The sequence below is a fragment of the Camellia sinensis genome, chromosome 14 (genome assembly GCF_055761805.1).
Source record: "Camellia sinensis isolate YWXY chromosome 14, ASM5576180v1, whole genome shotgun sequence".
NCBI classification, from domain to species: Eukaryota; Viridiplantae; Streptophyta; class Magnoliopsida; order Ericales; family Theaceae; genus Camellia; species Camellia sinensis.
The window spans coordinates 80196628-80209751 of NC_138974.1; the positions used below are offsets into that span (position 1 = coordinate 80196628).

At 33.6% G+C, this 13124-nt stretch overlaps 1 protein-coding gene across 2 annotated transcripts; it reads right to left on the reverse strand.

The window, feature by feature from the left end:
• Positions 1 to 4499: 4499 nt before the first annotated feature.
• LOC114266817 (uncharacterized) lies at positions 4500 to 12620 on the reverse strand. Of its 2 annotated transcripts, none has more exons than XM_028207754.2 (2): positions 12325 to 12620; positions 4500 to 6890 (listed from the first exon to the last, which is right to left on the reverse strand). In XM_028207754.2, exon 2 carries the CDS (start codon positions 6878 to 6880, stop codon positions 4964 to 4966), a length of 1917 nt encoding a protein of 638 aa, XP_028063555.2. In that variant the 5' UTR covers positions 6881 to 6890; positions 12325 to 12620; the 3' UTR covers positions 4500 to 4963. The 2 variants fall into 2 exon arrangements, with proteins under 2 accessions (XP_028063555.2, XP_028063557.2); XM_028207756.2 differs by lacking the exon at positions 12325 to 12620 and adding an exon at positions 7055 to 7318.
• Positions 12621 to 13124: the final 504 nt, after the last annotated feature.

Here is a 13124-nt window from a genome sequence, read left to right on the forward strand (position 1 = left end):
ACAAAAACAAAAAAAAACAAAAAAAGAGATTGTATTAAACTAAACTAATAGTCACAAATATGATCATGGAATATTCGAGAATGCTGATTAATTTATCCGTTTCTTCAAAGGTTCAAATCACCATTACACAGTGCATATTATTCCTCTTAGAAATTTAAAATTAAAAAAAAAAAAAAAAACTTGTGTCAATATATTTGGTATATTATTCATCTGGGTGTATAGCTATTACCAATAAAGGCTTATTTTATTTTGAAGAATTGCCAAGAAATTCTGTATAACATATTTTAATTAATGCACTCTTTGCTTTTCTTCCCCCTTTATTAATTTTCCAAATCTTCTTGCTTTTTCTTTCTTTTGTTAACCCACTTTTTCTGTCTTCTATCCTTATTTTCCTCTAGGGGTATGACTATAATCAGCCCACCACCTTTGCTTTTAAACAAATCTTTTTAACTATTGAATATATTCACGAAAAAATTTAATAATTAATTTAATAATCATAATTTCATCATATTTATTTTTTTAAATGGACAATCTATTTAAATTATTGTAGTGGAACCCGTAACGAGTAACAAGTCAAACTGGCAACACATTTTTCTATTCCACAATAAAAAAAATATATATATATATATATATATATATGTATTGCAGACTCTCCGAATGCTCTTTTTATAAAATCCTCAATAACCATTACATTGCTCAACTAAAAATAAATAAACCAACACATTGCATTTCGATTTTGTGTTAATAACAAGTAATTCATCCGCTCCATATGACAATCCCTTATGTCTTAAAAGTAAAATCCATCAACAAAATTATAAAAACAATGGTGTTACAAACAAAATGCCCAAATACCTTTACATTTCTTTTCTGGACCATCAAGCCTTCAAAGGATCTGACTTTTTTTTTTTTTTTTTTTTTTTGGGACCAGTCCAAGGTTTTGTCTCAAATGAGAAGACAATCTTCGATAGAACAATAACAGTGGATTTTAAAGTGACTCAGTTTATAATATCTTCTTGCACATTTAAAAGTGTAAGCCTGACTCATATCAAATGCCACCTAAAAAACATGCCTTGCACTCTTTATTGACTAATTGTCTCTCACTTTATCTTTTAGGTGCCATTTGTGACTTCGAATTTCTCTTTCTTTTTTTTTTTCTTTTTTTCTTTTTATATCATTTTAGTATTTTCCCTTTAATCAGAAGGGGAATAATTGTAAGGTAAAAGAGTTCCTTCACAATAACACTCAGAGGATACCTTGAGTCTCCTACTTATTATTGCCAACTAACTCTACCGACATTCAATTAGAATACACATTTTGTATCAATATATATATATATATATTGTACTACACACTCATATACTTGAAAAGCATAAGAAAATATTAAATATATATCGGTCATTTATTTTTTATTTTATTTTTGTAACCAATCAGACAATGGGTGCACAACTTGGGAGAGACCCAACAGATACCAAAAAAAACCCCACAACCTGAAAACCTACATAAAAATTTGGATAAATTTCACTCACTTTACATTCAATCTCACTTTACTCTGTAAATTTTTAATTGCCCCTGTCAACCCCTTATTTTTGAAGTTAAGTTGCAATTAGGCCTATTTGTATAACACCCATAGGAAAACTAACAAAGAACAACCACGTGACAGTATTAATTACACTTGGAGCCCTACACTTTCACAAAATTTTCACTTTAGTCCCTCTACTTCAGTCCTTCCAGGAGGTTGATGGGGATTAGAGCTATCAATGGATCGGATTTAATCTGAATCCGATCCGAAAATCTGAATTCATTTACAAAAAATCCGATTCGGTAACTAATTGAGGCCGAATTGTACAATACTGAGACCGATAATTAAGTTCTCTTAACCCTACTTGCCTGTCAAATTATATATTTTAGACATGTTTAATGTCAATCAGGTTAGGCACAGTAAGAGCATAAAATGAGTAAAAATGCAAAAATTATAGAGAAGAATGCTTCCCGCACGTGCGGCCCATTCATCGCAGCCAAACAGAGCATGAAAAAATTGCACGTACGGAACCCTCTCTGCACATGCAGTGGAATTTCCCACATGTGCGTCCGTATCTCGGGAAGTGTACCTAATGTTTTGAATGTAGGGAAAATAGTAGAGGTATAAAAAGATAGAAGAAAGGCTGGATTAGGGTTCTAAAAATTCCATGAGAGAAAAGAGGCTAGGGTTTGGAAAAAAGGAATTCTCAAGCTTCAAGGGCAACTTTTATGAAGGGTTCTTCTTCTACTTTTTCCCGCGCCTCCATGAGTTGCTAGGATTCTCTTTTTAAGATTTTGATGAAACCCTAACCAAGTAAATAAGATTTTCTTTTTAGTTTGCTTTTATGTAATGGTTTGAATAGTTGTATAGTATTCAAGAAGTTTTCAAATATAATTTTTTGCTATTTCTTCAAGTATTCCGCTTTTTGTGATTGTTGAATGATTTCTATGCAATGATTTTTTATTTTTTCATGTTCAATGTATGAGACGAGCTATACTACAAAAGACGAGTCGTGTTACTACCCTAGTTTAGAGCGAACGACTCGTATTACTTGAAATGATTCATGCTTATACATTGAATGTGTTAATTCTCTTTATCAATGCTTCGAGCTTGTAGTTATGAAGTATTATTTGATTTAAACCGTAACATAATTGATTTTCAAATTAAAACCATGTTTATGTAACTAGTGGTGAATTCATTATCCTAGATTTTTTCCAAAATCAGTAATTCCAATTTTACTTATTGCTAGTTTAATCTCTTAGTTTAATTTAGTTATTACTAGTTTATAAATCATCATCTTTTTAATCAAAATTGAATTAGGAATTTAACAATTAAATTAGTTTAATTTCTCGTTTGTCCCTGTAGATCGATACCTGGACTTACCATTATTCCAAGAAATTTGGTACAGTGTAATGTTTATTTTTGGTGTATGAAACAATCCATCAATAACCCGATAATCCGAATCCGTTTATTAAACAAATTGAATATGCAAAAATTCCGATCCGATCTGATCCAATAATCCGATAATCCAATCCAATTATTCTCAATTTGAAAAGAAAAAAAAAAAAAAGAAGATCAAATTATATAAAATTGTAGCTCAATAAAAATAAATAAATGGATTGGATCAGATTATCATATCAGATATCCAAAACCATCAGATTTGGATCCGGGTGATCTATAATCGGATATGGGCTAAACGGATTCGGATCGGATTTGGATCCGATCCATTTATAGGCCTAATGGGGATAATTGAAAGATGAAAAGGCAAACTGGCAATGAATAGCACTTACCATCGTGCCCAAGTCTGGAATCAGTGTTCAAGTTGGTTTTGAGGCTCCAACCCAAGTACACAAAGTTACCAGCTAAATGCTCATCTGCTAAATCATCTTTCTCAGTAAACATAAATTTTTAGAACCGTAATTATAAGAACCCATAAATTGTACCCAAAATCTCTAACCCTACCTAATGGATCCCACATCAATGAGAGAAAAGGTTGAGAATGCAGCTTTTCAGTAAAGTAGAAATGAACTCTAAACTTGATTGAGCAACAAGGACAATAATATAGCAGCATCCAGAGTAGGCCTCACTCACTCAACAGTCCGCTAAGTGGGCCTTGGCTTAGTGAGAAAATACCTTATCCAGAGTACCTCAAAGATCATGTTTAACCCACGGGCTTCTAACCCAGCGACTATCACCTGCCTCTCACCAGATGCGTGAGTGGTGAGAGTTGGGAGTTGGGTGGCAGTGACAAAGCTTCCTTAAATTATATACGTACAGCTTACCACCTATTGCAACTGTCGCTTCGCGGTTCCCTTCCCCAGCCCATTAGGAGTAGGCTAGATTATATAAAATCATGTCTTTAAGACAACACATCTAAACCTTTGCAAAACAACAATAAAGTCACCGCTACGGATAACCGCAAGCCCATGGAAACAATTAAAATTACAAAGTTTATTATCTTATTTTTACTTTAATTTTAATTGTTTTTACAGTACTCACATAATGTTCAGTTGAATCCAATATCTTATGCCATTTCTTCCAACTTTTTCTTCACCATGGTTCCACTTGGATAGATAAAGTTAAATGAAATGATTTGAGATCAAACTTTATAAAAATATAGTAGAATTATAAATTTTTATTCTAATCTTTGTGCAGCTATAATCCTTGATATGAAGAATTTCAAACAAATCATTTCATTTCAAATCCATAAATTGAAACACAACCTAACAGATATCTGTTCAGTGTGCAAACAAAATAAAAAATAAGCAGCCTTAGTATTAGAGCCAGTTTGTGTTACCACAGCTTTTCCCATGGACATGTAAGCTACTTGGCCTTGGCTGTGGGTGCTATTAAATGGCTCTTATGATATTGACATAAAACCAAAGTTTTCTAGTGTACCTAAAAGTGAGCATGCAATGGAAATTTTTTGAGTATACATTATGTTTATGCATGCACAACCAAAGGCAAAAAGAGGAAAAGAGAAAAAGAAAACCCTGCTTTCAGAGCTTAAATTGATATAGAAAGCAAATGCCAGATAAAGTTAGGCACACCATAATAAAGGAGAAGATACATGGCCTAGCACCCAAAACTCTCAACTACTTAACAGACACATTTGCATATATATATATATATATATATCTACATCCATGCATATATTTTAGTAACCTAAATGCTGTATTTTCCACTTCTTTACATGGTGAATTGCAATTTTCAATTAAGTCACATTAAAGTATAACTAACCTGGATCACTTTCTTGAGTCTCTGAATCACACTTTCAATAGTGTCACTGGAAGTGAGCCTAGTTCACTTTTCATCTTCCCTTTGTTAAGTCAATATTATCAGAATTTGCCACGGAAGCAAGCCATTATGACACTATTTCAAAGTTAACTACAAGTCCCTGCCATAGATCCAATTCCAAAAGTCTCTCAGTCTTTTTCCATTTTTTCACGCTTTGTTATGGATATTCATTATCCCCTTCGTTAGATCACGATGAGCAATATCCCATGTCCTAGCACCAGAAGGTATACTAAAATTCCCGCTCCTTTGGCCAGACGTGAAGTTTAAATGTCCATATCTTAGGCTTTGGAGTTTCAGATTGTTTCGGACAAACATGAAATCTTCCACTCTCTCCACTCCCAACCTGTTGGCTATCTCTCGACATGGAAAATCATTTTCTTGCCAACTCTCTTGACACATAGCAGCACTTGGAACCTGACTCAGAATCTTTATAGCTAGTGTTTGCAAATGAGGTGTTTCAAAACCAAAATTCTCCCACCATGCAACTGGATCCATTTTATCTCTGCAATCCACAGCATCTTCTTCCCCCAAAGATCCCTCAAGTCGACAATAAGAGCTGAGCTGCTCTCTAAGAACCCGTCTCTCAGCGCTGTCATGCTCGTATCTTTCAAGGGTGGTTTTCCAACCCCGCATTACCGTTTTATCCTTTGTCTGACCCCTTCCAAAATATCTAGGGTTCAATATGTAACCAGCAGCATGAAGAGGGGAAAACAACATATCCCACCTGCTCTCAATCAACAATTCCAGTTGATTCAATGCAATATCATCAATTCCCTTACACTTCACTGCTTCAAGTGCCTGAAACCGCCAAAAGTAGACATCACCCATGACAGATTTCTCAATGTCAAGAATTGTAAGCAATCTTACAAAAGGCTCAAACAACTGCAGCAACAAATGAGCCCTTTCCCAGAAATCGTCCCCTAAAATGGCAGACTCAATATTGCTAGTGTCCTCTGCAATAGCAACCTTCCACTGTTTCCATTCTTCACTAAGAACCACCTCTCGCAGTGCTTGCTTTAGCTCAAAAATCATCTGGACCATGCAATATGAAGGTGCAAGCTTGGCGCGAAGTGGATCAAAGCTCTCTTTCAAATTTTGAGTGGAAACACAGAAAGAAGAACGTTCATATGTCAGCATGCATTGGTCAATCCCCTTGGCACACAAGACTACAAGTTTTATCCAATCTATTTCAGCCATGTTTTCCATCAACATGTGAATAGAATGTGAAGTGCAGGGGGACCAAAATATGTGAGGAAACTTTGACAGGATTAAGGATTCAAAAGACTCACTTGCATGGCCTAGATGTGAGATGACCTGAAGCACATTTGTGGGCCCAGCTTCAGTTATTGCATTGCTAAGGACATTGGTAAACAAAATGTCTGCACCATCGCCTTCATTTATATCTATTGTTTTCAAGAACATGAGTCCCCTTGGACTTGAGATGAAGATGTTAATACAGAAACAGCCGAGCGTTCCATCCAAACGGTTGACACAGATTATGGTGCAGGCTGTGTGAGACCAGGACTCCTTTATTAAAGTTATAGCTTTCTCCATCCTAGCTTTCTCTTTACTTAGAAAAGAATCAGACAGCTTATCTATTGATGGGGGTTCATAACTAGTGCCAAAAGCAGCAATAGCTTTAGCCATCTCATGAAAATAAGGGGAATTTACAATATTGAGATTCAAACCATCAGCATAGAAAAATCTGGCCACTATGTCATCTACATCCTCTTTTGTGGCAGCTTTTAACACACTGGTAAGGTTTTGTTGTGGAATTTGAATGCGCTTGCCAGGCTTTTCATTTCCCGAACTTCTTTTCTTTTTCCTAGCAACTCGCTCCTCTTCTAAAGTCTGAAATGCTTCTCTCATTGACCTGTCTATTGCTGGGCAGCTTTTCACTCCTACACCTGTGAATCCAAGGAGGTGAGCTCTAACACGTGAATATGATCCATTATATCGTCGATTACAGTGATTACATTTCCACTTTTTTGTACCACTTCCCTTATCAAAACCACCAAACACACTAACATGCTTCCATCCCCACTTATCAGATTCTGATGGCATACTTCCCGACCTGTGTACAATTGACAATGACAGAAGAAAGAACGAATATGAATGTCCATTAGAATAAAACAACTCCACTGCTAGATACAGTATTCTAAACATCAGCAATTCATGGCCCAATAAATTCCAGAGTATTGTAAGAATATTTTTCAACATGAAATAAACATACATTACCAGAAAAAACCTCATAAAAATGAACTCCATACTAATAGAGATTACGCATAAAATTGTAGATCAGGAACTGTGACACAATTGAGGTTCAAGGTATAGAGGAATCAGATATCACAATGGTTTATTCTATTTGTGCTGGTGCAATGTAGATGGGATGAAGCTGTCACAGCAGAAGTCTATACTCTCTTGCTGCCTACTATAACAAATCAGGGTATTGGTTGTTTTGTTATCCATTTCTAGAGTTCTCATCTAATATTCTAAGCTAGCTTCCTTTTCTAGCTCCATTACATCCAATCCTTTGTTCTGTCCACCACATTGGATCGTCATGTGGTCTCCATAAGCATACGTGTAAGTGTGTGCCCAATGTGGTCCTAGTCTTTAGATGGATTTTTTTTTTGTAAAAAAATAAATAAATATAAAACCAAGCCAGTCAATAAACAAGTGCACATTATTTTAATTATCAGGTGAACTATATATCCATCAATTTGAACTAACCCACAAAATTTCACATCTAAAAGAATTGCCAGATAAAAAAATAATATATTAGCATAGGACCACACACACACACAAAAAAAAAAAAGTTTCAAACATCTAATTAAACTAATAACCCTTATTCTTTTTTTCTTTTGTATTCCTAGTAAAACATCATATCCTAGGACAAGGTCATGCCCTAGAGACCTGTAAATGGATTGGATTCAGATCAGATCTATCAGAATCCAAATCCGATACCGTTTATCCCATATCCAATTATAGATCACCCAAATCCGATAATTTCAGATATCCGATCGGATCCATTTAGTGTTTTTTTTTTTAGCTACAATGTTATATAATTTGATTTTTTTTTTCAATTTGTGTTTTCTTCATCCAAATTGAGAATAATCTGATCAGATTGGATTTTTGCATATCTGATCCATTTAATAATCAGATTAAATAGATTCGGATTATCGGATTACCGGGTTGGCTTTTTGTAAACAGATTTGGATTTTTATGTCGGATTTGGATTAAATCCAATCCATTGACAGCCCTACCCTAGAGCAGAGTTCAATTCATCCTAAGGCCCAAGAGCTTGAACATGATTCTCCATCCTCTAAATTAGTAGCAAACTAATTAATTGGCTTTTGTTTCAAAAATGAAACAAAAGCATAAAAGAAAGAAAACAAGAAAAAAAAGAAAAACTACACAGAAGCATAACAATAATTATTCTGTAGGTTTCTGATTCAACAAAAAATTAAAAAATTAAAAAAATCAGAAAGTAGCTTTATATTGAAAGGAAAACGCATGAACCAGATTCAACAAGACTATTGGCCCCCAATGGTGCTGTTTGGTGTAGCTGCTAAAACAGATTATAGATTATAGCTTAACAGATTATAGATTATGACTTTAATCAGAAGCTGTTAATCTGTTTGGTATAGCTGTTGGATTATAGATTTAAGTTACTGAGTAGTGTTTGTTAAATAAGCTGTGAAGTAGCTTTTTTAATTAATTTTTATTTTTTATTATTCACTATTTGTCTACATTTCTCATAAAAATTAATAATAATATTTTATAGTCTATTTGGATCTTTTTCTATTTTTAAAAAAATAAAAAATAAAAAAATTTAAGAGTAAAACGTGAATTAACATGTTCACAGCAGAAGCTGATAATCAGAAGCAGGGGGTGAGCAGCTTCTCAGAATCAACTTTTTTGACTTAAAATAAGTTGTTAGAATCAGAAGCTGTTTGAAATAAGTTTAACCAAACAGTCCAAAATAACTTTTTAAAAGCCAGAAGCCATAAGTTGGCTAAAAAAAGCCCCACCAAACACCCCTATATCCCACTTCTTGGTCCCCCAAAAATGGTCCAAGTTTGTAAAATCGTCATTATCTTTTCCCATACAACTGTAAATAGACAGTAGAAAGGCAGCATCCTCACAAATCATGATATCTCACTTCTCAGTTTAAGGAAAGGTCCAAGTATGTAGAGTCCTCATTATGCTTTTGCTTACAACTGCAGGTATACAATAGGAAGGCAGCATCTCGATGATATAGGCATTTCCACACATCCCAAACAGTGCCGAAAAAGGGAAAAAGATTGTGGCTTGAATTCAAAGATACACATAGGAAGAACAAAACATGTATCCTATGTATTCAAGAGGTATTATTATATAATTAAAATGGCTACTTGATAGAATTACTTGAGCTAGTTATGTTAATGGAAGAATTGCCCGAATAAGAATAATACTGATCTCAAAAGAACAACAATTTCAAGTTTCCCCATTCCCCCAAGTAGATGACACAGATCTCTTCACCAACAACAATAATTCCACCATTTCATGCTTTTGAAAAAGTGAAGTGGGATTACATCCAGAAGTTAGATCTCATTCCTATAAATATCCAATAGTTTTAGGTGTGACGTAAAGATAACCATACAAATTTGTCTTGTTTTGCCACCACAATTAAGAAGCATAGAAACTTCTGCAGAGAAAATGTGTCGTGTCGTGTCTGACACCAACACTCTTTGGACACTCCTAAAAAGTGTCCCACAAATTCTCCAACTTGACTTAATTAAAAATCAATTTCATTATATCGGACACTTTACTGACACATCGCAGAGCGGCGACACTTCTTAAGCCCTCTTCAAACATGTTCTAAGTGATGAATCCCTTCATAATAACAATGTTCTGCATTCTTCATAACACAACTTTTACACTTTAAATATGTTTTGAAACACCTTACATCATGTGTATTACAATGTTGTATAATTGGTTTGCATTCTTTTGAATGAAATTATTATGTGAATGATATCTTGATGTTTAAATTAAGAAATATATAGCTTTTAAATATAATTCATATTATGTTACATATTTTTCATTATCTTTAAATTTATTATTCATATTATGTTACATATTGGTTTGGTCCCAAGCGTGTCATCCTGCATTTTTTTGAAAATCAATGTGTCAGCAAGTATGTGTCGTGTCACGTGCCCATGTATGTGCTACTTAGGGCCAGAATCTCCAAGACAAAGTACATACCAAGTAAGAATTTCTACCAGCCATAATTACCCTACATGGTTAAGAGAACAAGCCGTGAAACCATCGATGTTAACTTTCTCCAAATAAAAGGAGATAGAATTCAAGAAAATGAAACAACATTCTGAGAGCTGTTAGTGATGCACATTACTTTCCAATCTCTAATTAGAAAGGATAACAGAATTCCTTTGAATTCCATAGTGACCAAAGGTGAAGTAGAAATATTACAGTGGATACTTTCCAACATGGTCTCACTGTGCTCCAAGTGAACAAATAAAACCAAAGCCTCTGAGAAGAACATCAAGTTGGCCTTTCTCATACTACATACGTTTCACTTCATTCATTCCACCATCAAACATAGGGGATTCTCCCATTCTTTTGGAAGAAATGACACTGAAAGGACAAATCTTTTTTTTCAAAAAAATAAAAAGGTAACTATATGATCCTCAAGCCCATAGAAAAATACTTGTCCGGTGTGCAAACAAATGATGATGTTAACATTGAGGTACAAGCAAACAAATCCAGCAGGAGAAAAAACAAAAGCATTGGGAAGGTAACTTTCCTATCATATTTATGCAATTATTTTTTACTATGTTGAGACAGAATCTAAAGGCATGGTTATGGACATATGGGACATGGATACGACACAATACAAACACATCATCAATGAGTGTTGGAATACAGTATGTGTCAGATATATACATGGTAGCTTCTTAGAAGTGTTGGTGTTTTTTAGATCTTCCCCTGCATGGTGTTTTGGCTTTGTGAAATTTGTCATAACATCTATTTGAACGTCTAGAAACAAGTCCAGCCATTTAAGAGAGGTGTCATAATAAACATGGTCTGTACAGACAGGAAATGCTCTTTGTAAGTCTTGTTGCCACTTACATGAGCATAACAGAAGCTAAAATCAAGATTAGTATTTAGTACAAAGCGTCAAAAAAGTATTGGATACTTCTTTCCTTAATTCAGTAAACCAACTTTCCATTTGTAGATTGCAGTATTATATATTACCAGAGTCACCATCCCAGAATTGTCTATGGAAATCTGGCATTTCATCTGCAATGGGAAGGTTGAGCTATTGCTCTCAGCTGTGCTACCTTCAAAGAATCTAATTTTAGGGATCTAATTCACTCTCCTTGTAAATATTCAGACTTAATCAAACATTAATTGGCTAGATTGTTGCCTTGCCCCAGTAAGTCTAATTAACCAGGTAACTGCTTTATAATGCTTTGCCTTCTATCCTCCACAGTGTAAACGTTTTTGCAACAACAAAAATGCTATTAAGGGTGCTGAAGAAACTACTCTTTTTCGTTCAAAAAAGTAAAAAAAAAAAAACCAAAACAAAACAAAACAAAACAAAACAAAAACTACTCTTTTAAATGACAAAAGAGATATATATATGTATATATATATATGTGTGTGTGTGTGTATATATGAGTATTTTATAATATGAACAGGCAATGCATATTATGCTTGAGTGTTGCCTTGCCTCAGTCTCCCCTCATCACTCCATCTTTAGCATCTTCTTTGCACCATGCCAAAGCCTCAAAATTATTAACTAAAGCTGTGTTTAATTCATGGATTGGATTTGAGTAGGGATATAGAAATAGAAAGGAAAAGGAGTGTAAAAATTAAAATATAGGTGAAATATAATTATATTTCCATTCCCATTTCACATACATTTTTACTTTCTATTTCCAAATCCATGAACCAAATATAGCATAATGGAATCCCTTATATGGAATTGGAATTTTTCTTTGTCATTTTTTGTCCTTTCTCTTTTCGCTCTGACACGATGAATTAAGAGCAATGTTACATCTACTTAAACTCTTACTAACAACATACATGTTCAAACATCATTAAATGATCAAATGTCATTGTTTTTTTTTTTTTTGACAACCGATTAATATTTGGCCACTTGTATTTTTATTAAGATCGTTAGTATATATAGAATTATTTGTGAATTAATGGGCGTTATGTACACATACTAGTATTATTCATATCAATGATAAAGGCAAAAAGAATCTCTTGACTTTGGGTTACTTGAGGAATTCTAATAAAATTTCTTAACTTGATTCAGGTACATGTTTATGGTATGCCTCTAAGTAATTTCACAAATTATTGTACTTCAATCTTCACTTATCAACAAAAGTCTTTCTTCAACTTATTTCAAATAAAGAAAGAAAATCAAATGAAGAAAATTGAATTTAATTCTATATATATATATAGAGAGAGAGAGAGAGAGAGTTGATTTAATCACTCACCTGAAAGTGTGTAAGTTTGGAGAGCTAAAAACTGGAGAATATAAAAATTAACCAAGTCTGGATTCTTGTTGGAGCTGAATCAATCGTGGTCTCAAAGAAAGAAACGTTGATCGAAACGCACTTGCGTTTCTTTTTGGGGTTAAAAGTGTTTCTGTTTTCTCTTCTTTTGACCATTCGGGAGAGGCAAAAACGACTTGAATGCTGGAAAGAAACGGGGAGTTTCGTTTCTTTTCGTTTCTTTCCCAGGAAGGGTTTGTCAATACCTAAACTTCGTTGTGCACATTAATAAAAACGGAAGAATAATGTCAGAGATACAAAATTTTCTCAAAAATGAATAATCAAACTTCTTATATGCGCATCAATGTAAGAAATTTGATTATTCATTTGATATAAAATTTGAAATTTCTAACATTTTTTAAAATGAAAATTTGATACCACTCTGGGTAACCGATTTGCTTATTATATTAAAAAAAATAAGGAGATGTATGATTCAAATAACCTAATACGTCAATACCTTGGGTTTTTTTTTTTTTAAGGCCTACAATCACATTTTGGATTTAAGGTTGGTTTGGAGTGTCCTAAAAAAATATATTTTTTATCTTTTTATAAAAAGATGTGTAGAAAAGTAGAGAGATGATGTAATAAAAAAAAGATAAAAAGATAAAAAGATGAATTATATAGTCTATGCCAAACCAGCCCTTAGTTAGAAAATTTGATGAGACAAATGAAAATGATAATGAATTGCAATCTTATTTTTTTATTTAATTATAATAAAAAATAGGGCAAATTACACTAATAGT